The sequence below is a fragment of the Danio rerio genome, chromosome 25 (genome assembly GCF_049306965.1).
Source record: "Danio rerio strain Tuebingen ecotype United States chromosome 25, GRCz12tu, whole genome shotgun sequence".
Taxonomy (NCBI): Eukaryota; Metazoa; Chordata; class Actinopteri; order Cypriniformes; family Danionidae; genus Danio; species Danio rerio.
In genome coordinates, this window is record NC_133200.1 from 11,704,858 (window position 1) to 11,731,403 (window position 26,546).

The 26,546-nt window shown below is 40.8% G+C and overlaps 1 protein-coding gene across 2 annotated transcripts; it reads right to left on the reverse strand.

The window, feature by feature from the left end:
- Positions 1–657: 657 nt before the first annotated feature.
- On the reverse strand, positions 658–25,441 carry LOC108181672 (major histocompatibility complex class I-related gene protein). Of its 2 annotated transcripts, XM_073942822.1 has the most exons (8): positions 24,549–25,441; positions 23,001–23,021; positions 13,866–14,117; positions 8,668–8,946; positions 8,304–8,585; positions 8,111–8,230; positions 1,340–1,407; positions 658–1,176 (listed from the first exon to the last, which is right to left on the reverse strand). In XM_073942822.1, the coding sequence occupies exons 1-8, from the start codon at positions 24,613–24,615 to the stop codon at positions 970–972; spliced, it is 1,296 nt and encodes a 431-aa protein (XP_073798923.1). In that variant the 5' UTR covers positions 24,616–25,441; the 3' UTR covers positions 658–969. The 2 variants fall into 2 exon arrangements, with proteins under 2 accessions (XP_073798923.1, XP_017209800.1); XM_017354311.3 differs by lacking the exon at positions 658–1,176 and having other exon boundaries at positions 1,184–1,407.
- Positions 25,442–26,546: the final 1,105 nt, after the last annotated feature.

Consider the following 26,546-nt stretch of genomic DNA (forward strand, 5'->3'; position numbering starts at 1 on the left):
GGACGTTAACATTATAATGTCTATCAGACAATGGATTTTGGTTGTGGTACCTGATGAATAAATGTCAGTATTTGACGTCAATATAATGTTGGTTTAAGATGTTGACTTGACATTGGATTTTTGGCAATGACTAATGCACAACAGAATGTTACGTTTACACACACATGCACAAATTACATGTAAATGCAGCTTTTTACAGAGTAATACTCTTGAGTACTTTTAAAGGGCTACTTTTTAGTCATACTTTGAGTAATATTCACAACAGATACTTTTACTCTACTTGCACTACAATTTTAGGCAATTAATGATACTTTTACTTGAGTATGATTAAACATTCTTTAAGATAGAAACTGTCAGATGTTTTACTGCAGCAGGTCAGAAAGTTTGTGTCTGAGATTATCATTCCATCATGTGCATTGTCTTTACTGAATAAAGCAGTTTTATCTTCACTAAAATATATGGATGACTTTAGAATATTACAGAACTCTGTCATGTTCTTCTGTAAATTGAAATAAATGTGATTTATTCAAATGAACTTTGCCAACAAGAGTCACATCAAATATTTAAAGGGGTGTAGGGTGTGTTGGGGAACCGACAGTTTAATGCCAAAAATGACCAGATTCTGACAGATGAAGAAGAGCCGGAGTCAGAGATTCACTCAAAGAAAGTTTACTGAGGATAGCTGCATTTTCATCAAGCAGAAGCCAGCTTCAACACTCGCACAGAGTTCATAAGCTGCTCTACTTGCAATCTCAAAACAATACATATACTGTAGGTGTTTTAAGCTGATTGGTTAGAACCAATAGACAGATAGACTTAGAAAATTTCCATGCGTGTGTGTGCATACAGTTCTGAACAATATCTCTAATGATTACTTCTCCATCAAGCAAGCAAAAATCTGACAGTCACAAGGCTATTCAGAGCTGTAAATATGATCCACAAATGAATAGAACATACACAAAGTACAATCTATTTCCTACTCAAGGCTGTTTCTTGTACTCTCAGCCATGTTATCAAAACTGACTCAAAACTGGTACAATCAGTGCATGCAAAGGAATTTACTTTAAAAGAACACAAAAAAATGGCAAATAACTCGGGAACCAGTTGTTTCCAATTCATCAAGAGTTTAGTTCCACTCAAGAGGTCTCGCTTACCTCGGATCAGGCTTTGTAGATCCTGAGGAAACAAATCATTTGGCACACAAAAACAGCAATGTCACACCTATCATTCCAGTTTTACTCTAAAAAAGAATGACACTGAGGTCAAATAATCTAGCCCCTCAAACATTCAATTTGATTAATAATCATAAAGACATAAATAAGGATATGTGTTACTCCACCCTGGAGTGATCCATCAGATCCACATCTTCAGGTGCATTCATATGTGTAGTTTGGTGGTTATTTGGTTCTGACAAAAAAATAAAAAAATAATAAGTTGCACATTAAGTCTATATGAACAAATGATGTATTTTCAATATGTTTATCTATTTTGTATATGTAAATTATGGTGACTGAGAGGGCTTTACGTGCTGCAATTTAAAAAAAGTACATGCAAATAAAATAAACAATGGGTTGCAAATTGGTCACAACACAAACAACTGAAGAAACGCACAGCCAAAGATCGTTTCTTTATTTGCTGGAGTTTTTTGTAATTGCATGTGCTTTCTTAAATTATAGCGTGTTAAGCTGTCTCGGCCACTGAAGTAAATTACATTTTTTTTTAACATCCAAATCAGTGCTGTGCGGTGAGCTAATGTAACGGGGAGACTGACACGGAGGGATCCATTTGCAGTATTTATTAAGTCACACTTATCATCAAACAATACGCACGGCTGTGCGAACATACAACATACACATCAATGAGAGGAGGTTGCAGATGACAGACAGAGTGATTACCAGGCATGGGTCTGAGGCAGGCAGCGAGAATCAGAGTCCGTGTAACAGGCTTTGGTCGTGGGCAGGCAGAAGACAGAGCAGAGTCAGGAAACGGGCTGAAGTAGTAAACGGGAGATCAGGCAGGATAGAACGCTCAGAAATGCTGGCCGGGGCTAAACAAGACTTCGCACTGAGAAGTGAGTGTGAGCTGCTTATATATGGTACGTGGGTCATTAGCGGAATGGAGAACAGGTGTGCTGGAATCAGAGTGAAGGGATGACGTAATGTTAGAAGTCCGGAGATGGTGGCCTCTGCTGGCCAGCGAGGGGAATGACTGGGATCGAGTCGGTGACAGAGCCCCCCCCCCAACGAACGGCTCCTGAAGTGAGGCGAGTCTCGACGCCGGGGTCTTCCACAGGGGCGAGGGGCCGGCATATCCGGATGTTGTAAGTGGAACTCTTCCAGTAGTGTTGAGTCAAGAAGGTCCTTGCGGTTGATCCAAGATCTCTCCTCCGGGCCGTACCCCTCCCAATCGATGAGATATTGGAGTTGTCCGCCCCGGCGTCTGGATCTCAGGATTTCGTGGATCTGGTATGCCTCCTCACCATCGATCATGAGAGGCGGGGGACCCTGTTCACTGGCTGCCACCTCCCTATCCGCCTAGGCTGGACCAACAGCAGGCTTGAGCAAGGAGACATGGAAAGTAGGAGAAATACGGTAATGATTAGGGAGTGTCAGTCGGAACGAAACAGGAGATATTTGCTTGTCAATTTGGAAAGGACCCACGTACCTGGGGCTGAGTTTCTTGCAGGGTAGTCTGAGGTGTAAGTCACGGGTAGAGAGCCATACCCATTGTCCAGGGGAATACGTGGGACCAGGACGTCGGTGTCGATCGGCTTGTTCCTTGAAACGCCGTACGGCGTGAGAGAGATGGGTGTGAGCTGCGTTCCATACTTCCTCGCAGCTTTTAAACCAAGTGTCTACAGCGGGGAGTTCAGTGGTTTCGCCGGACAAGGGGAAGAGAGGAGGTTGGAAGCCTAGTACGCATTGAAATGGAGTCAGACCTGTTGATGCCTTTCTCAGAGAATTGAGCGTACTCTGCCCACATAAGAAATTTAGCCCATTCAGTCTGGTTAGAATGACAGTAGGTGCGGAGGAATCTGCCGATCTCCTGGTTAAGGCGCTCCGTTTGACCATTGGATTGGGGATGGTAGCCGGATGTTAGGCTAACGTTTACTTGAAGGTTCTTAAAGAATGCGGACCAGAGTCGAGAGGTGAACTGGGATCCTCGATCCGACACGATGTCTTCAGGGAGACCATAATATCGGAACACACATTCGCAGAGCAGTTCGGCCGTTTCCATGGCTGTAGGCAGTTTGGCTATGGGGATGAGGCGACAGGATTTAGAAAATCGGTCTACCACAGTGAGGATGGTGGTTTTTCCCTGAGATACAGATAGATCGGTGACGAAATCTATGGCAATGTGTGACCAGGGACGATGTGGCACCTCCAGGGGTTGGAGCAGTCCAGCTGGACGGTGACGGGAGTGTTTGGACATCTGACAGGGTGAGCATTTGTTAATGAAATTGATGACGTCCTTGTTTATGGATGGCCACCAATAGCGGGATTGGATTAACTGCACTGTGGCAGTGCTGCCTGGATGACCGGAGCTGGGGTGGTCATGTACCTCGGTAATGAGTCTCTCACGAAGTGACGGGGGAACAAAGATCTTGTTTTCCGGACAGGACTGTGGCGTGGAGCTGTGTTCGGAAGCCTGAAGAATTTCATGCTCGATGTCCCACTGAATGGGAGCGACAATCAGGGGATTTTTGAGAATGGGCTCATCACTGTTCTCTGAGGTTTCATCGTCTGAGAGGCGGGAGAGAGCGTCTGCCTTAATGTTCTTCGAGCCAGGGATGTATGTGACTTGAAAGTCGAAGCGTGTGAAGAACAGAGCCCATCTTGCCTGTCTAGGGTTCAGACGTTTACAGGATCGGATATATTCCAGGTTTTTATGGTCAGTGATGACGGTGAACGGATGTTTGGCGCCTTCAAGCCAGTGTCTCCACTCCTCTAACGCAGCTTTCATAGCGAGGAGTTCTCGATTTCCCACGTCATAGTTCCTCTCTGCGGAGTTGAGTTTGCGAGAGTAGAAAGCACAGGGATGGAGCTTCTTCGTAGATAGGGATCTCTGGGACAGAATGGCTCCAATGCCAGTGTTGGATGCGTCGATTTCAACAATGAAAGGTTGCTCGGGATCAGGATGACGCAGAATGGGTGCACTGGAGAAGCGGGTTTTGAGCTGAGTGAATGCTCGAGTAGCGTCTGGGTTCCACTTGAGGCGAGCATTATTTGCCTTCACCATGGCGGTAAGTGGAGCAGCAACTGAGCTAAAGTTTCTTATGAAGCGTCGATAGAAATTGGCAAAGCCCAGGAATCGTTGCAGTTGTCAGATAGTTTCTGGTTGTGGCCATTGCGTTACTGAATCGACCTTCTTTTGATCCATGGCCACGCCTTCGGGGCTGATGATGTAACCCAGGAATGATATGCACGTTTGATGGAACTCACACTTGGAAATTTTGGCGTATAACTGGTTTTGGATGAGGCGTTTGAGCACTGCCCTGACGTGCTGAATGTGCTCTGATAAGGAGTTGGAGTAGACCAGGATGTCGTCAATGTATACTATGACCCATTGGTTGAGCATGTCTCGAAATATCTCATTTACAAAAGCCTGGAACACGGAAGGACTGTTTGCTAGGTCGAAGGGCATAACGAGGTACTCGTAGTGGCCGTTGATTGTAGAGAACCCGGTTTTCCACTCGTCTCCCTGTCGGATGCGGATGAGGTTATATGCACTGTGGAGGTCCAATTTGGTGAAATACTGAGCTGAGCGGAGTTGTTCAAGGGCTGCTGGAACCAATGGTAAGGGGTAGCGGTATTTGACGGTGATCTCATTCAAGCCTCAGTAATCAATGCAGGGGCGTAAGCTGCCATCCTTCTTCACGAAGAAGAATCCAGCTGAAGCAGGTGATGTGGATGGTCTGATAAAGCCCTTTTCTAGCTCCTCGGAGATGTAAGTCTTCATAGCTTCAGTCTCAGGCTGAGAGAGAGAGAAAATGCGACCACGAGGGGGCGTGGTGCCTGGTAGTAGTTCGATGGCACAGTCATTTTCACGATGAGGAGGGAGCTTGGTAGCTTTTTGCTTATTAAATGCCTCGGTTAAGTCATGATAAGCTGGGGAATTTGACAAAGTTCAGGGTCTTCGGTGCTGGTGATCGTGTTGATCTGGACTGGGGAAACAGAATGCAGACACTGGGTAAAGCACTGATCGCTCCATTTAACGATCTCACCAGTTCTCCAGGAAACTTGAGGGTCGTGTAGTTGTAACCATGGCAACTCGAGGATTACAGAGTGTCGAGGGAGTCGATGGCCAGAAGGGAAATCTCCTCTTCATGGAGAGAGCCTGTTAGAAGAGAGATTGGTTGAGTCTGGAATTCTATGTGTCCCTCTCCTAGCGGGCGCCCGTCTACAGCAGTGATGGCTAGGGAAGAATCACAGGAGGTTAGAGGAATGGAGTGAGTGATAGCAAACGTGTAGTCGATAAAGTTGCCAGCGGCTCCTGAATCGATCATGGCCATGGTCTCAATCTCATCTCCATTGTGTTTCAACATGACAGGTATACTCATAATGTCATTAGTGATCGTGAACATAGTGGTTGCACTCACCGAGAGGGTTTTAGGGAGAGGCTTGTTGGGACATAAAACCTTGGTATGACCTGGAAGTCCGCAATAGATGCACAGGTGATTTCTCCTCCTTCGTTCTCGTTCCTCTGGGTTCAGGCGGGTTCTGCCCAATTGCATGGGTTCAGCAGAGGTTTCAGGGGATACAGGACTGGAAGCAATTGAGCACAGTGGGTTACGAGTGCGGAGGAGAGCGTCTAACCTTATGGATAGTTCAATCAGTTGGTCCAGTGTTTTTCCCTCGTCATGACATCCCATTTCTTTTTGCAGTTCTGGTTTCAGAGCCTTTCTGTAGAGCGTAGTAAGTGGATCATCAGCCCATCCTGTTTGCGCTGCCAGAGTGCGGAACTGCAGTGCGAACTCAGCTGTGGAGCGATCTCCCTGTTGGATACACAATAGCTCCTCGCCAGCATTACGACCACCCTCAGGGTGATCGAACACAGTGCAAAAACGTTTGAGAAAGTCATTAAACGAGGGAAATATCGGGGTGCTGTCTGGCCAAACTGCAGTAGCCCAGTCTAACGCTTTTCCGGTGAGTAGTGAGCACACAAAAGCAATTTTCCCATTTTCGTCCTTAAACAGATGGGGCTGTTGGGCGATAAACAGTTTACATTGCAACAGAAAGCCTTTACATTTTGCTGGGTTACCTGCGAATTTGTCAGGGAATGCCAATCGAGCTCCGGAGACCATCGGGGGTTGTGCCACAACAGGCGGACTCAGAGAGTAGTTGGCGGTGAGTTGCGCTGTGGGAGCAGCTTGCAGGTTTTGTAGTGATTTCACCAGTTCGTCTGTCAACTGAGTTAAGTGCGTTAGTTGCTGTTGATGAGTGGTCAATACCTGAGCTTGAGCTGTGACTTCGTGAGACAAAACCTGGATGGCTGCGGGATCCATGTTGGGCGAAGTCTTCTGTAACGGGGAGACTGACACGGAGGGATCCATTTGCAGTATTTATTAAGTCACACTTATCATCAAACAATACGCACGGCTGTGCGAACATACAACATACACATCAATGAGAGGAGGTTGCAGATGACAGACACAGAGTGATTACCAGGCATGGGTCTGAGGCAGGCAGCGAGAATCAGAGTCCGTGTAACAGGCTTTAGTCAGGGGCAGGCAGCGAGAATCAGAGTCCGTGTAACAGGCTTTGGTCGTGGGCAGGCAGAAGACAGAGCAGAGTCAGGAAATGGGCTGAAGTAGTAAACGGGAGATCAGGCAGGATAGAACGCTCAGAAATGCTGGCCAGGGCTAAACAAGACTTCGCACTGAGAAGTGAGTGTGAGCTGCTTATATATGGTACGTGGGTCATTAGCGGAATGGAGAACAGGTGTGCTGGAATCAGAGTGAAGGGATGACGTAATGTTAGAAGTCCGGAGATGGTGGCCTCTGCTGGCCAGCGAGGGGAATGACTGGGATCGAGTCGGTGACAGCTAAACATTCTGATTTGTATATTTGAATCCATTCGATGCTAATTTATATCAGTGATGAGTTTATTTACGAAAGACTTTTAATAGCATCAGGATTTTTTTCGTCACACAATCAAGTAAATACCCACAAGACAAAGATGCCTGTATTAAAATACAAATGAAATCAAAACTAACCATATAATTTTGTTAGCTCATATTGCCAGTTTTGTGGTGACCAATTAATCTGTGCACAAAGTAAAAAAAAAATTTTTGCACTTGTAATTTAAAATAAAAATTTGAAAATACACGTCCTGTTTGTTTTAAGTTAAATTCTCAAATTATGCCTGTATTAGACGTAGCAAACATACTTAACCTCGATTCTCCAACAGTCAGTTTTGACAACAAACAGAAATGGTGATTAGGAGGTGTCTGTTAGGTTGTAATAATTCTTCCAAAACACTTAAAAAAAAAATCTTTCTGAATGAAATGTCCACTTTGCTACATCCAATCAGCTCGCAATAAAAAAAGCCAAGCCCACAGTTTTTTCATTTAATTTTCCATTTCTCTAAGGACTGCTTCACAATACGAAGAAAACAAAACCATTGCAGCTTCCGGTTCATGCAGTCTTTTAATTGAATTGGCAACATTGCAATTTACACAAGGAAAAATAGGTGCACTTGAACATTCTATCCTAATTAAAGCAACATCTAGTGACATCATGTCTTATTTTTGCTTAGTTTATATGTGTTGTGTTCATAGTTAAGTCAAACCATTCCAAGTAATTTGAGTAACAGAGACTCATCTTTGGTGTGCACTAGGGTTCACACTGTAGCATTGTGCAGTAAGTGAACCATGACTAAATGTATGATTTTCACTTTTAGTCTGAATCTAAAAAAAACAAGAGATCCAAACACACAAGTGTAAATACACACTTAGTATATTGGGTGTTTTCTGCAGATTCTCATATTCAATTCTGAAGATTATACAGCAATATTTTTTTCATGCTAAACACAATGTAATCGGTTAAAAATTCAAATAGATCATGTATTATCTGAAAGGAAAACATGTAAAAAAAAATAATTAGGCCTACCATTTTCTCTCTGTCTTGCTGTTTGGTATCTCTTCCAAATAAGCATTGCCAAACCAACAATTATAGCACATACCAACAGGACAGAAACAGCGATCCATATGGTGTTTCTGTGAGGTTCAGCTACAAGAAAAATTCAGAATAAGATCAGATGAAAATTTTATCTTATAATTTTGTTAATCTAAAACATAATTACCCAAATCAATGTGCCATTCTTTGTCCAGGTGTTTAAAAGAGCAGGTGTATTTGTGTTTTTCACTGTCCTCTGCTCTGATCTCCAGACTCTTTCTCATCTGGTACGTCCCGTCTCCATTGGGCAGCAGATCTCCTCCAGTGAACTCATGATCAGATACAGGCTGTCCATCTCTTAACAAGGTCAGGTTGATGTGACGAGGGTAAAATCCTGTCGCCAAACAGCTCACACGAAAACCTCCAAAGTCCAAGTTTGCTTTGTGAAATATTCTGACTTTTGGTTCCACTGTTAAGAATAAAAAGAGATCAGAAATATTTCATTATATATTGGGCTACGTGTCAATACTGTCTGTGAACATTCATTTTACCTTTTCTATTGACTTGATCCTTCCTTTTCTTAAGGTAAACCTTGAGTGTCTTATAGCAGAATGGTTGGATTAGATTTCTATAATAGTTTTTGACTCCTTCAATAATTTTTTCTTTTTGTTCCTGTGAGATGTTTAAGTTGATGTCGATGGTACATTTATTGTCAGCATATAGCACCGTAAATATGGTTAATCTTTCGAAAGCATCTTGTCCAATCATTTGTCCTGGTTCACCATCATCCTTTAGCTCACACATTGCCAGAATTTGAGAGACAAAAATACCTTAAACAGATAAAGAATGTGTATAAATTAGTGTTTATTAAACAAAAAACTGCATCTACAAATCTATTTTTTCCATAAAAAAATTCTGCTAATATTAAAGTTTTTAAAAAGTGTTTATATGTAATTATAAAGTTATAAGTAACCTTCTATGCTATAAGTTGATATAATCCATGTATGGGGATTTCGTTTAAGAAAGCCAATTGTCTGAAAGAGTATATAACGGGCCAATGACGCTTGCGTAAGCTTGCGCACCTGTGGCTTATTGCAATCAGCTCCGCATATAAGCACAGGGAAAGCAAGGAAACGCTATGCTTTTAAGCTAAAGAGATACTTACAGCTAAGGAACAATCATTATGGCGATGCTATATAGCATTTGGTTACTTTAGTAACCAGAGCGTTCCCCTTCGGATGGGGAACTTTAACGCTATAAGTGGATTTAATCCACGTATGGGGAAATGTCTGGAAAACACCATAATGATTGCACCTTACCTTCGCCTCCCGTTAGAGGATAGCCAGGCATAGCGTGAGCACTCCTGCATCAAAGAGAGGCGCGGTCTTCCAATGTGATCCCTGGCCCTTACTTATCCCACTTTAAAAGAAGTTTTACGGATTTTATATATTTATCAGGAGACGCAAGCATCTAGATAATTTCTAGGAAAAATACGACAGTACGTTGGGAAAGCGTGCAGTCCCAATAAAGAGGACGCTGCGGAGGCCACCTGTTACCCAATGGGGATATATGATGGCAAAATATATGGACTAGCCTTGAAAAGGGGGAGTACGCATATAACAAGATGGTTAGCGGAGAGGGAAGTCACAGGTCCGCCTGTGAGGGGGGACTGCACCATGGCTGAATAAGCATATGGGATCGCCTGATGGGGATCACTCATAGCGGGCACCTATACCCAAAACGCGGGCTGACCAGCGGGCAGACCTACAACGTAATGGGCCAGCAAGTGACTCCTCCGCTAAGTCAGTGCTGGGGGCTTCAGAGGATTCTGCAGGGCTCACCTGACGGGGAACTTTACTGACAGATGAAAAGGCGCACGTATCTCTGTGTTAGGGAGAATGGCGCAACAAGCGTGTTTCAACACCTTAACCAAGTTGTTTCCTCAATCACCAAGGGTTACCTAAAACCCTTGAGAAAACCGGCTCCACTCGCAGATTTTAAAACCTTGCAAATGTATTAGGTGTCGCCCAGCCCACAGCTCTACAGATGTCTGTTAGAGAGGAGCCGCATGCAAGCGCCCAAGAGGATGTGATGCTCCGAGTGGAGTGTGCACGCACTCCTGGGGGACACGGCTCACCCTGGCTCTGATAACCGAGAGAGATGGCATCCACTATCCAGTGGGCCAACCTCTGTTTCGATATGGCACTTCCCTGCTGCGGTCCAGATAAATTTGCAAAGTGCAAACTGGACAAAGTAAAGAAAGGGCTGGGTCTGCCTCCCCCGGGGGCAGCGCTTGCAGGCTCACTACCTGGTCTTTAAACGGTGTGTAGAAACCTCGGGCACATATCCCGGGCGGGGTCTCAGGAAAATGTGAGAGTAAGCTGGGCCAAATTACAGGCACGAGTCACTGACTGAAAAATACGACCAGCAGAACTGTCTTCAGGGACAAAAATCTTAAAAATACTGAGTCGAGGTTTGATGGGATCAGACACAGGCTCATGAGAACGAGGGTGAGATCCCAAGAGGGCATGAGAGGGGAGCGGGGTGGATTAATTCGCCTAGCGCCTCTGAGGAACTGGATGATGAGGTTATGCCTTCCCACGGTGCTGCCAGCCACTGCGTCATGAGAGCAGAGATGGCAGCCACGTAACCCTGAGTCTGGAGGGGGACAGCCTCAGGGTGGAGTCTCCATTCTCCGGGAGGTAAAGGCTGCCATGAGAGCGCATCGGCTGCACAGTTGAGCTTGTCTGGAATGTGAATGGCGCGCATCGATTCCAGCCGCGGATGACTCCAGAGGACCAGACGGCGGGTCAGCTGAGACATGCGGCGAGAGCGAATACCCCCCATGCGGTTGATATACCCCACCATCGCCACTCCAGCACCGGAAAAAAACGGTGGAGAGCGAGGAACACTGCCAACAGCTCCAGGCGATTGATATGCCAATGCAACTGGGTTCCTTTTCACAAGCCCGCAGCACACAGCCCCCCAGTCCGTACTGGAAGCATCTATTGAAACAAAATGACTGGACCCCCGTCCTAGAGGCACTCCGGCCTGTTTGAACGAGGGGTCGTTTCATGGGCTGAGGGCGTGGCGACACAGCACAGTAACAAAGACTTGGTGTGTGCCTGTAAACCAATCCCAAGGCAAACGCACCGAAGGATGCGCTTCTGCGTAAGCATTCTGAACGGCAGCTTGTGCAGACAGCGGTTCAAAACGCGCAGATCTAGGATTGGCCGTAACCCACCGCTCTTTTTGGGCACTATGAAGTATGGGCTGTAAAACCCACTCTCCATCTCGGCTGGAGAAACCGGCTTGATTGCATCCTTCGCCAGGAGAACAGCAATCTCTTCTCGCAAGACAGGGGCATACAGGGGGCTGACCCTGGTGAAATACACACCCGTGAACTTGGGGGGCCGTTTCACGAACTGAATCGCATAGCCGAGTCTGATTGTGCGTATGAGCTACTGCGAAGGGCTGGCCCGCGCTAACCAGGCAGGCAGAGCTCTCGCTGATAGACTCATCGCTACAATCGCTGACGTACCAGCAGTGGGACAGCGCGGAGAGGGTGTGCTGATCTGGGAAGCGCGAGGGTCCCGCAAGAGCTGGAGATGAGAGATTTGCTCTCTATCCACACCCAAACTCCGGAATGGAGGCTCGAGGGGTGGGAGAAAAGAGACCGTCCTCCCAGTGCTTGTGAGCCACTGGCGAAATACACAGAACCTGCGAGCTAGAAAGCATAGCGTCCCAGACTGGCAGATTTCGGGCTGTCACATCCGGAGAAGTGGAAAAGTGCTGTTTCATTGATGTTTTCATGGCAGTTGGAAATGGGGCCCGCCCCTCCAGCGGGTAAAGAGCAAATTCCCTCTTTTCTGGACGACCTGTCTCAGGTACGCTTCGCGGTCCATTACCAGACTTAACAGCGCACTGGGCAGGGGATGCTGCCTGCTTTCGAGGTGCTCGACACACCCGCTTCGCCGGAGGCGCGTGCGGGGGCGGGGCAGCTCTTGTAGTCATGCGCCTTCTGCGAGGAGCAGCAGATATAGATGGCTCGGCGGGTGGAGTGGGCTTACAGTCCCGCAGATAGATGATATTACCCATCGCATCAGACTGCTCTCTCACCACCTTGAACACCTGGGTGAATTCACAGATGGTGTTGCCGAACAGGCCAGCTTGAGATATGGGGGAGTCAAGTAAGCAGACTTTGTCGACTTCGCGCATATCAGCCAAGTTAAGTCAGAGGTGGCGCTCCTGGACCACTAATGTGGACATCGTCCTCCCCAACGCACACGCAGCGGACTTAGTGGTCCAAAGAGCAGAGTCGGTTGTGGTGCGAAGCTCATGTAACAAGCCTGGGTTGGATCCACCCTCGTGCAGCTCGGCCAGCACCTGCGCTTGGTAGCGCTGGTAGGTGGTCATAGTGTGCAAGGCGGAAGCAGCCTGGCCTGCAGCCTTGTAAGCTCTGGCTCCGAGGAAGGCAGATAACCTACAGGCTTTGGACGGGAGACGAGGTAGACCCTGCCAAGAAGAGGCACCACGCGGACAAAGATTGACCGCAATCACTCGCTCGACCTGAGGAATCGCCACTTACCCTCTGGCTGCTCCACCGGATAGAGTGGTGAGGGCGGAGGAACACGCAGCACGGGCAGAGAAAGGTGCCCACCAAGACTGCGTGAGCCTACTAAGCACCTCCGGGAGGAAGGGAACGAGAGGCTTCAAAGGCTTAGCCCTCTGGTCCTCTATGTAGCACCCATCTAGTCGGTCCAGCCACCGAGTTAGGGGATAAACCATCTCCAACCCCAGGGCCGAAGCAGCCCAGGAAAGCACGGCTAACATGTTCGTTTCAGGATCCGTCTTGACAGTGCTCACCTGCCCGGAGGGGGCGAGCGGGTCTGTATCATCATCGGACAATGAAAGCCCACCTACCGATGCCGCGGTGGATGTCTGGTCCCCGGTGTCATCGAACGTAAGGGCTACCATCTGGTTAGACGGATCGCTTCCTCCGCTCGAAGCTTGGATGGAGCACTTGGAGGAGCGGAAGGACCGCGAGCCCGGAGGCGACGGATAATCTCCCACTGGAACCCTCAGATCTGCCTGAGTGCCCGCTGCAGAGCAGGGGACAGCTGGGGTGGTTCGCCCTCTTGCAAGGGCTAGCCGCAATCCTTACTGCGCAACAGTCATGACATCGCAATGACGACATGATCTGCCAAAATCATGTCATGATCAGGAAACCACCGCATCCAGAAACGCACAGTCAGAGCACCATCCTGAAAAGCACATGCTGCTAGACTGTGTTGCTCTTTTTGTGAAATTTGCAACTTTATACGCACCGCTCTGGAGGACCAGACCCAAAGAACGCCAGGCAAGGGAGAAACTCAGCTCCACCGTCTGTCGCTGTGTGTACACACTCTGGACCGGGAGACTGCTCTCGTTCGCTCGAAATCGCTGGATATCAGCAGGAGGAACCCTCATCGACTCGCTTAGAAGGCTGTAACAGTCTCTGAAGCGAAAAGTATAGTGTTTCCTTGCTTTCCCTGTGCTTATATGCGGAGTTGATTGCAATAAGCCACAGGTTCGCAAACTTACGCTGCCAACTCATTTGGCATTTCATTGGCCCATTATATACTCTTTCAGACGATTGGCTTTCTAAAACGAAATCCCCATACGTGGATTAAATCGACTTATAGCATTGAAGTTCCCCACCAGAAGGGGAATGCCTGTTTGACTAACTATAGTCTTAAACAATACTTACCATCAGTTTTAGTAAAGGTGTTTTGTGCATTTAAAAAACTAAACTCTGATTTTATAAACCCTTTAATATTTTCGAGATCGTCTGGATCAAACACATCATCTTCAGCTGTTGTGTTTCCTCTTGCTAAGAAACTATCTGTAACACCATTATAGTACAGAACTCTGATATCATCCAGCATAACTACACCACTTAATTCAGGAAATGGCGTTTTTCCTTTAATGTACGTTGCAAACATCCTTATGGAGTGAGAGCCTGTAGAAAAAATAATAGGAAATTTAAAACAAAATCATGATTCAGAAATTATGTGAAAAATATGAATAAATTTGTTAAATAAAACACAAAACCTTAAATGAAGTGTGTGTGATGTTATTGACAATTCAAATGTATAATTTCTCTGGATTTGAACATTCTTTGAAACATATGGTGTTGTGTAACTACACAAGTCAGCAGAATACACTCACTGGCCACTTTATTAGACACCTGTCCAACTGCTTGTTAATGCAAATCACATGGCAGATGGCAGCAACTCAATGCATTTAGGCTTGTAGACATGGTGAAGATGATCTGCTGCAGTTTAAACAGAGCATCAGAATGAAGAAAAAAAAGTGATTTAAGTGACTTGAACGTGCCATGGTTATTGATGCCAGACAGGCTGGTCTGAGTGTTTCAGAAACTGCTGATCTACTGGGATTTTTACACACAACCATCTCTAGGGTTTACAGAGAATGGTCTGAAAAAGAGAAAATATCCAGTGAGCGGATCTTCAGTGGGCGCAGATGCCTTGTTAATGCCAGAGGTCAGAGGAGAATGGCCAGACTGGTTCCAGCTGATAGAGAAGCAACAGTTACTCAAATAATCCCTTAATACTACCTAGTATGCAGAAGAGCATCTCTGAACACACATGTCCAACCTTGAGGCAGATAGGCTACAGCAGCATAAGACTACACCTTATGCCACTCCTGTCAGCTAAAAACAGGAATTTGAGGCTACAACTGGCACAGGCTCACCAAAATTGGACAATAGAAGATTGGAAAAACGTTGCCTGGTCTGATGAGTCTCAATTTCTGCTGCCACACTTTGATGGTAGGGTCAGAATAATTTGGTGTCAACAACATGAAAGCATGGATCCATCCTGCCTTGTATCAACGGTTTAGACTGGTGGTGGTGTAATGGTGTGGGAGATATTTTCTTGGCACACTTTGGGCCCATTAATACCAATTGTATTAATATTTTTGCTGACCATGTCCATCCATTTATGACCACAGTGTACCCATCTTCTGATGGCTAATTCCAGCAAAATAACGCGCCATGTCATAAATCATGAATCATCTCAGACTGCTTTCTTGAACATGACAATGAGTTCACTGTACTCAAATGGCCTACACAGTCACCAAATCTTGATCCAATAAAGCACCTTTGGAATGTGGTGGAATGAGAGATCTAATATGCAGCAGCTGCGTGATGTTACCATGTCAATATGGACCAAAATCTCTGAGGAATATTTTTTATTCCTCATTAAGATACACTGTTAACCCTTACTGTAGATTATGCAGTAAATAACTGTAAAATAGCCAGTGTTTTGCTATAATAAAAGGAAACAGTATTTTACTGTAAAAGGAGCAGGATTTATATGAAATTTTGTAGTGCAAAGAATAAATTACAGTAATTTACTTTGTATCTATTACAGATAGTTACTGTAATAATAAATGGTAAATTACTGCTCAACCATTATTACCCCATGTACTCTGATACTTTATGTTGCTATATATATATATATATATATATATATATATATATATATATATATATATATATATATATATATATATATATATATATTTTAGTTTTGGTATATGTATGGTCAGTATTGAGGAGAAAGTGAAACAATGCATTGATGATAAGCTAAATTTCTCTGCAGACATCTTTGTGTTTTTTTTGGTTCCTTTTATGTTTTTAACATTGAGTATCAGGAGTCAACCAATGTCAATGTCACAGAGCTAATTAAAAGGTAAAGATATCGACGAGATGCATTTAAAGGCAAAAATATTCACACAGAGCAACCAAATTATCACAATCATTTTTGTAACTTTGTTTACTTTTCTATAATTAATCTAATTTGCCTAGTTTAGCCTATAGTTAAGCTTTTAAATTGCACTTTAAGCTGAAAATTTGTATTTTGCTAAATAACTAGTAAAAATGTGTTATTTAAAAAATATCTTAAACAGCACGTACATACATTTTTGCAGAGACTCAATTAATTTGTCTGGAAAACTTCAAATGAAGTAGGTAAAATGAAGTGGCATTAACAGTATTGTATAAAGGCTTTCCTAAATAAATGTATTAATCAGGTTATTTTATTTATTTATTTATTTTTATTACTACAGGTTTGGAACAACATGTGGATCAGATTATTTATTATTATTATAATTTATTTATTTATTTATTTTTTGCTTTGGATGAAGTTTTTATATTTTTATTGTTTTATTCAATGATATGTGCATAATTGTGATAAATGTAGGCAGTTCCTTTGAAAATATGCTATGTACCAGGGATGTCAAACTCCTGAAGGGCCGCAGCCCAGCAGAATTTAGTTCCAGCCCTGCTTCAACACACTACCTTTAGATTTAGTTTGATCAGGTGTGTTTAATTAGTATAACTGCACTGTTACTCTGTAGATTGTGTAGTAAATAACTGTAAAAAACAATGATTTAGGCATCACCACACACTCCCACAGGCTGTCTGTCTTATTCTAAACACAAAGGTGTTAGAAAGAGTTTTCAGAAAATGCCGGCACTTTAAGGGAGCCAGGTGTTTGATTTGTTTACTGCCGAGTGTGCTCTATGCTATGTCCATCAATTCAGATGTAGAGTCTGATATGTTTTAGGCTTTAAATAAGAATCTACGATGAGTAAGTAAAATGTGTTCAAATGTTTTTGAGGGTTTCTAAAATAAGGCTGTGTTTTAAGTTATACTGTTGTTATCTTGAACTGTGTACTTGAAAGCTACATTGTTAGCTAGTTAGCCTATATCCTCATATAACTTCTTACATTACTTTTGTTTAAGTACAGTATATGTATTTATTGGATATTGCACACTGCCATAATGTACAGATGCTAACAGTTGTATGTATCTTTCTGGCAACTAAGCCAAAATTAAATTCCATCGTCTCTGTAAGGTAACATGTGCACATCATCACAGGGAATCACAAAAACATGATACACATAGCCATCCACACACAAAAGCTCCCCTGTCCGGTCCCAGGTTGTGAGTTTGTTGCTAAGTATTTTTCAGAGCTGTGTTTCCACCTATGAATTTATAATTGAAACAATAAAAAAGTTTGTTGTCATGAGATAATTATAATAGTAAAAGATTGGATCCTTTGGTTTTTCAGTGTTGCCAACTTTATTTTTGTTTTCTACAATTATTTTAAACTTTTTATTGAGATTTGACACAGTTTTTAATTATTTAAAACTTTAAAATTTAAAATATTTATTTTGTGTTTTTTGCTGTTCAGTTTTTTTTTTTTTTTTTTTGCATGGTCAGCATTGAGGAGAGAGTAACACATTTCACTGCAGCACTTTGTGTGTGTGTGTGTGTTTATTGGATATGTGATTGTGATAAATGTTGGCAGTTGCTTTAAAAGTATTGCTAATACCAGGGGTTCTCAATCCTGTTCCTGGAGATCTACCTTCCTGCAGATTTCAGTTGCTGTCCATATCAAACACACCTAAACCAATTAATTAGGACCTGAACACCACGTGATAATTACAGGCAGGTGTGTTTAGGTGCGTTCGACATGAAGCTCAGCTGCAGCCGGTGATCAACGAGATTAGTCGAGCGCAGGCGGGGGCGGAGTTGAAAACGGAGCCGTCAAGACGGACAGCTGGACACTTCGGGACTCAAAGTTGCTGCAGTCATGATGACCGATCACATGGCGTCATCATATTTTTTTGTTATTTTTATTTATAACAATAAAACATTTACAAATAAAACAGAATACAGGCTCTTCAAACTGTAGTTCCTTTTTAAACAATAAGAGAGAATTATGAATAAAATATATAACAAATGCATGAGAGAAATAAGAGGAAATGAGAGGTTAATATAAACATAAAAACGAACAGGTCTATTAAATACAAAGCAATAAGCATAAATTCTAGGATTTAAACATCAGTCTTTAGGCTGATACTTCTTGTTTGAATCTGCTAAAAAAGGGTTTACATATGTACATTTATAGATATAAAAATTTCCCATGTAAAAAGCAAAACAAGGTGTTTGATTAGGTCTTAATAAATGACATTATTTTGGATGATGAATGAATTTTCAAAAAAGCATTTTAATCCAAAAAGATTTTGTTGAAAAGAACAAAAGGTAAAATAAGTGAGCTATGTAGAAGTTTCCCAGAAAGAGCAGGTAGCCTATAAACTGCTAGACAGAAAATAAAATATATATTTATATTATAATAATAAAGCCATTTTATAATTATTTAATAAAATAGTTCTTTACTTTAATTTGTTAAGAGAGCTTTAGGGGGGCAGGATCAATGAGGATGATTTTCTTATTTCAAGTCTGTAAGACTTATTTGAGTTCATATTTAGGTTACTAAAATATACACTAAAATACATCATTTAAATCGTTCATGGAGATGAATGCAGTAAATAGTCTGTATAAAAAAGTTAAAAAATAAACCTGTGCAAACAAGCTAACCTTTATTACCAGATTATTTAACAAAAGATGATACTGCAGTAAAATATTTGTAGTCTTTTAATAAGCAAGATGTGTACAGGATAGAGAGGGTGTAAAAAGTGAATTGTTTGTTTTGAAACTTTTGAATCGGAATTTGTCCAATTATAAACCCGAAATACACGTGTTTGTTGTCATGTGGTGAACTTGGCCAATCGTGTAATATCGGTGTCGTCATCAGAGCTCCTGCAGTCGCTCTTCAGAAGCTGCACGGTCTGAGTTTGCCGTCTGATCTCGGAGCGCTGTCGCGGTACTTTGATGCCACATGTGACAGTCACGTGGCGTCGGCGCAGCATCAATCCGAACAAGATTTCTAACCAGAATGCACCGCTTTAAGACAGATTTCGATCGATCTGCGCAGCGCTGCATGAAGTCGAACGCACCTTTTGATATAGGTAGCAACTGCAATCTGCAGGAACGTAGATCTCTAGGAACAGGATTGAGCACCCCTGCTATATACCATGGGGGTCAAACTCCAAGTTCCTGGAGAACTGCAGCGCAGCAGAGTTTAGAACCCACCCTGCTTCAACATTACCTGTAGAATTCTAACAAGCCTTAATTAGTTTGATCAGGTGTGTTTAATTAGAGTTACAGCTTAAAGTCCCGGTCACACTGCACTCTTCTCCCTATAGACTTCCATTCATATGCATGTGAGTACTGCAGACCTGGAATGATAGCTCACGAGACAAATTTAATAATTCGCAGCATTGAAAAGTTCAAGCTTGGAGAATGCTGAATGCGAAATCACATCATGTGATTGCTTGATACCAATCAAAGATCAGAACATGACCTCTCTGGCTTGCTTTTTCAATTTCTAATTATTTTGTTTAATTCCACTACTCGCTTTGTTTAATTCCACTTCGCAGTGCAGTATGACAGAATATTGCATGCTTAAACGTTAGTGTGACCGCAGCCTTACTGTGCAGACCTGTAATATGTAAGACAATATTTATATCTGTTGATTTCTTAATTTTGTTAAACATTTTCTGCTATTTATTTGTTTGGTGCCAAAACAATAAAATAAATTTGTCTGAAAAAATGTTATGCCTTCTATTTTTAAATAACAGCTAAGAATGCTGATTAATTTTAGTAACACTAAAATAACTATATATGACATACTATTAATGTGTATGCAGTATAATGCTGTGATTTGTAACACTACAATACAGTAATTAACTCTACACAGTTTCCAGTTAGTTACCACTGCTGCTCTATTACAGTAATTAACTGGCAACACTGTTGCCAGCTACTCACTGTATTGGTTCAGTTACAGTAAATAACTGGCAACACTGTTGCCAGCCACTCACTGTAATGGTTCAGTTACAGTAGAAAACTGGCAACACTGTTGCCAGCCACTCACTGTAATGGTTCAGTTACAGTTATTAACTGGCAACACTGTTGCCAGTTACTTACTGTAACCGAACTTTTACAGTCAGTAGCTGGCAACAGTGTTGCCAGTATTCTACTGCAAAAAACCCCAGTAAGGTCTAACAGTGTAGTTGTGAAGGCAAAAGGGGGTCCAACCCAGTACTAGTAAGCTGTACCTAATAAAGTGGTCAGTGAGTGTACATACCCGTGTTCCAATGGTTTTCAGATATTTTAATGCAAAAAGAAAATCTTACATATCGAGTTTTTAAATTAAAATCCTGTAGTTATTATGGTGACAGTAACTAAAAACGAATACAGGAGTCTATAATGCAATACATCACAACAGTCACAAGTCTATAATGTTTTACACTTTGGAAGAAACAAGATTGTATTTTATGAAGTGTTTTTTATGTTTATTATGTTATTATGTCTTTTTGTAAATAAAATCATGCTACAAAACATATGTCATAACGACAGCATTATTCAAAATTTATTTACAGTAAATTTCTGACCCATTGCACATGGGGTATGAATAATCAGGGGCTTGACTGTATTGATGATGTGTTGTGTGACTCCAAGGGGTCCAGACATCAAAAAATGTAAAGTAAAAGTGAATATTTGAAAGAGTAAATGTGACACATTGTATCAAAAATGAGTAAATGCAACAAATTTTGTATTTCTGTAATTACTTTTTTATTTTTCCCATGTTGACCTCTCACAAAGTCTGACCCTTTTTTCGAAGCAGTGGTTTGAAACTAGGAAATGTCATGATTAAATAAGCATATATAACCTTTCTGTTAACACTGTAGATCTGTGCTGGTGTTTTATAATGTACTTGTTTTATAATGTACTTTTGTGTATTTTTTATTTTTTTGACAACTGTGTAAAAACACATACATCAAGCAGGCAATACTTTAAGTAGGTAAATAGGCTGTTTAATCACTTCCTGTGCTCAAGATAACACTAAAAATCTTTTTAAATACGATTTCCATATGGTGCATTTACTGGAAGCATATTCTGTTCAGCTACTGACCAAACTGTTTCTTTTGTTTTTTTTGTTAATTACCATTCATTAAAGAAACCACAATCAAGTTTAGGTACTGTAAATATCTCTAAAACAGATTCCATTTGCAAAGTAATTTTAATAAAAATTTATAAATTGTTTTGAAGCCTTACCTTTTGTAGGTACAACTATGAGTAAAACATAAAAAGCTGAAGAATTTTAACCATGTTAAAGACAAATTGTTGTACTAAGTATTTCCATTCTGCAATCACTGAAAAATAATTAGCTTTAAAACACACTAGACTTGTGGGAAGTGAGAGGTATCTGAGCTTCCTTGCTTTTCATTTCTAGCGTCCAATGTTTTATAGAAAACAAACAGGTCTTGACTTGTTCTTACTAATAAGAAACCTTTCTCTACTATTTTATACAATGACCAACAGTGGCTGGTAGACCTGCAAACTTGACAGGGATAGTTCACCCAGAAAATGAAATATCTGTCATCATTTACTTAATCCATTCATTTATTTACCCTTTACTTCAGTTCAAAACCTATTTAGTTTTTTTCTTCTGTTGAACACAAAAGATATTTATAATCTTAATAATATTTATAAACATATAAAGAATGCTGGTAGCTGCATCCATTGTTAATGGATTGGTACACTTATGTATTTTAATAAATAATAAAGTAATAATAATAATAATAAAGTCTTATTAGTACCAAACAGGGGCATTTAAAAAGTAAAAATTATGGTGTACACGCCTCAGTTTTTTGTGTCAATGTTTTTGAAAAAAAAAAATCACTTGAAAAAAATGAATGTGTCGACACTTGAAAGAAAATTAATATTACACTGTAAAACCCAACACTCAACTTTACCAAATGAAATGAGCGTAGTTGAAGGTAACAAGTTAATGAAATACCTTATTACTTCAACTTAAATGAATTTAGTTCACAGTACTCATTAGGATTAGTTTATGAAGTGAAATGTTTTGTTGCAATCAATTTCATTGAATTGTTTAAGTTACCTTAAATTATTGGGTTTTACAGTGTACTAAAAATCTACTGATTATCAAAATATGGAATATGTTTCTCCTCTCGTCCAGCTTCTGGCTCGGACCAGAGAGGATATTTCATTGCTCTTGTGCATCAGTGAATATTCATTGGTTTATCAGTAAACGTTTCACATAAAGTTGTTTAGTATTTTAGACAAATTAGTGAACTATAGCAGTGGCCTGGGTCTTTAGTAAACCTCAAATGACCTTTAAGATGAATCAAAATTAAAAATGAGAAAAATACAAAAGCAACTATAAATCAAGGTGTTTTTTTCCTTGTTTAATTACCCTAAATTAAGTAATAATACAATAAAGAATATATGACTTTAATCTAAAAGCAAAACAACACATGAGGTAAGATTCTGAAGACATTTATAATTATATTAATGAATTCCTATTTAACATATAATATTTCACCAATAAAGGGCAGCACAGTGGTACAGTGGGTAGCACAATAGCCTCGCAGCAAAGAGGTCGCTGGTTCAAACCCCTAGCTGAGTCAGTTGGCATTTCTGTGTGGAGTTTGCATGTTCTCCCTGTGTTCGCGTGGGTTTCTTCCGGGTAATCTGGTTTCCCCTCACAGTCCAAACACATGTGCTATAGGTGAATTGAATAAGCTACTGTAAATTGTCAGTATTGTATGTGTGAATGAGAGTAAGTGGGTGTTTCCCAGTGAAGGGTTGCAGCTTGAAGGGCATCCGCTGCAAAAAACGTGCTGGATAAGTTGGTGGTTTATTCCGCTGTGGCGACCCCTGATTAATAAAGGGACTAAGCCGAAAAATGAATGAATGAATGAATTTCACCAATAGATTGTAAACTGTTTTGGTCCTCAGATTCGCTCTGTCAGGATGGTAATTTCTAATTTTTGGGGGGTTTAATAAAAAGAAGGTATTTTTTTGGGTTTACAGAATATTACTCTGCAGTCATTAAAGTTTTAATGAGACAAATTTACAAAGTAAAAGGAAAATACTTACCAGAAACAGGAGGAGAATAACCTTTAGATCAAAAATGAAAAGAAGAATAGAGAATAATTTAAGAATAGAGAATAACAATTTATATTGGATCATAAGTGAAGTTTCAGAAACTCATTTCAAGAGGAGCACGTGACATGATTGACTGCAACTGGTCTCTCATCTACAATCATTAGTTATCTCTTATCTCTTTTCCGAAGAAACCCCCCATCCACCCCTGCTTTTTTTCCCACTGGAGCTCTCAAGAACTATCTGATCTCGTAATCCCCTTACATGCTCAATCGACTGGGCGGGAGCCCTGGGCTCAATTATCTCAGAGCTCAGGGTTCTCTCCCGGGACAGCATGCCAAACCTGCTTATAGTGTCAAGCAATATCTAAGTGTGAACTCTTAAAATTACAATATGTGCAGGGGTAGGATGGGCAGACTTTTACATACACTTCTCTAACCTTTCATTCGCTGCAAACTAACAGTTGGAGGGGCGTGGCTAAACATGTTATACCCAAGCCATCAAACTGAAGTTGTCAGAGAAAAACTACTTTTCCAGAGCAGAAGCAAATGGTCAGATTTTGATTTAAGATAACCAAAACCAAAACCAATTTTTTATTTTTTATACTTTTAATATTAAGAAAATATGATAATTTATTTTGTGCACAAAATATAATAATAATAATATTAAAACAATAAAAACTGAGTCCAACAATATACTGTGTGCTGTGCTTATTCAAGCAAAGCCATTGGTTGAGTGCACTTGTTTGGGAAATGGGTCATATACATCTGATGTTTGCAAATTTATTGAATGTCTCTAAAGTAACAGCATTTTTTTATGCATTTGATTACAATAGCATTTGAATAAAGCCTTACAATCATACAATCAGCTGAAACATGCAAGTTTCAATTACCTAAAAATCACACTTTTACATTTTTAGTATCTATATTAGGATACTAAATTATATATTATTATATATAATCTATAAAGAAAATATGATAGATTATTAATTTTGTGCACAAAATAAAATAATAACAATGTTCACTTAACTTTATTGCTGATTTTAATACACATCTTAAAGGTTTGCATTTTAGCTGACACTTAGACAAATACCTTTTAGCTGGATTTATATGTGTGCCATTGTTTCTAATTCTATTGTTGTGTATATCTATAGCCTATGTAACAACTTAATCTTTTTGAGTTTATTTATTTGCTTAAAAAACATATGCGACTAGGGGAATTCCCCTACTAAATCCTAATAGCCTAGCCCTAGACCCTTCAGTGCTGTAGGAGCTTTTTTAAGGCCCTCTTCAAACAGTTATTTTTTCACAGTTTATGATGGCATAACAGTCAAAAACGGGATAATATAGTCCAGTATGGGGCAAAAAACAAAAAAACAAACAAACAGACATTCTAGACATTTGGCAGTGGGCAACGGTCGTCGAATTTAAATGTTCAAGTTAAAAAAGCTCCTCTGGACACCACCGACACCCACATTAGAAAACTTTCACTTTCGTTTACAATAACGTGCATTAAACAAAATAAATAATGTAAAGATCTTACCATACGACGCAAGTGGAAATACAAGCGAAAAAATGAGGACTAACGAGTCTGTAAATTTGCACTGCATGTTTTCAGTCTTAGCTTTAACTCGGTCAGAAATTGGAACAGGACTTGACTGACCGGGGCTTTGTCTTCCCCTGCCCACTCGAACTGATTGGTTCGTTTTTCATGTGTTGATATGCATGAGCTTCAGGATGAGAAGAAGTACCGATGTTCAATTTCTGTGTTATTTTACCATTAGAAAATGAGTTGTTCAGCAGTAATAGCCTTCAGTAAGTGTGTGCTCAGGCTTATCATTATCCTGCGTACTTACTCTTTTTTTTATGAGTCTAAATTAATAATTAGGAAGACAAAACTAATGTTAGCCTATATGTCCACGGTCTCCTGTAACGTTATTTGAACTTGATTTAGATGGGTGACTCTGACATGAATTTCGACATTTTATCGAGTTAGTCTACTGAATTTGCTGTTTCAAAAATATGATGAAATGGAATAAACCAAATGAAAACAAAGGCAAAAGCAATAAATACTAAACAGTATAACAAGCGTTGCAGCAGCCGAGTTTATTGTTTATTGTACAAATTGACAAGGATTGCCGTGCAGGGATATGCAAATTGCTGTATTTCTCTTGTTAATATAAACACACGATTTGTAAATATGGCATAGCTGTAAATGATGTGCATATTTTGGGTCCTGTTGATTGTCAATTAAAAATAAATATATTGTATGATAAAAAAAGTATGTGTTTTGTTATTTTACAAATTTCCCTCTATGAAGATAACAAATACCAACAAAACCCAGGCAACAACCCAGCTTAGTCTAATTGATATCTGAGATATTTTATGCAGTCCAATATTGTTATTAAATTATAAAAAAAGCAGCTTACATCACGCATTTTCAAAAAAAAAAAAAAAAAAAAATCGTATTGCTTGTTTTAAAATGTAAGTGCTTATTTTGTTACAGTGCAGATACGGGTGGTCAAATGACAAGCGTTGTTTATTTGATGTGCCATAGGCTGGTTGGCTGGTTTTAGAGGGGTTTTGGCAATTTTTAGGCTGGTTTCCGTAATTTCGTTCTGCGACAGATTGTGACCATCACGAGACGTTTGGATTAAATTCTGCGTCCATATGTTTTTTACTCTTTGGTCACACCTTGTCTCGTGTATTTGGCGCCATCTTGTGTGCAATTCATGAATTACAATGTATTTTTGTGCCCTTTATTTGTGCACAATTTGTGTGTATTTGTTATCAATTTTTTTGTTGTTGTAAACTGTTGTGCCTTTGGCGGCAGTTCTGCCAGCTGCAGTTAAACTCCAAAGAAGAAAAAGAAGGCAGTTCTGCTTTTATTTTCTGAATGACTTCAACATATGTTTATGTTTCCATACGTTGTACATTAATTCAACAAATAATGTTCACCATCTGAAAAAAGACAAACGTAAAAACAATTCTTTACATTTGTCAGTGTGTTGCATACAAAGGTACACCTAGACATGAAGAAACAACATATTATTAAATTATTTAAGAAAGTATTTTTCCTCCAGCTTAGTGCCTTTGTTCATCAGTGGTCTCCACAGTGGAATGAACCGCCAACTTATCCAGCATATGTTTTACACAGTGGATACCCTTTCATTTGCAACCCAGTACTGAGAAAGCACTTTATACTATTCACCAATAGCGCATGGCCTGTGGGGGAATATGGAGCACCCAGAAGAAACTCACGTGAACACAGGAAGAACATGAAACTCCACATATGCCTGACCCAGCTGGGGCTTGAACCAGTGAACTTCTTGCTGTAAGGCAATCGTGCTACCCACTAAGCCACTGCGCTGCTTGATCTTAAAGATTTAAGGTACACTGTAAAAAAATCCTAATTTTACAGAAAATATCTCTAATTTTTTACAGTACATTTTTGTCATTTCAAATTATATTCAAAACTTAGTAAAATGACAAACAATCGCTCTAAATTAACAGTTTGACTTTCATTTTAGAAACTTTATCA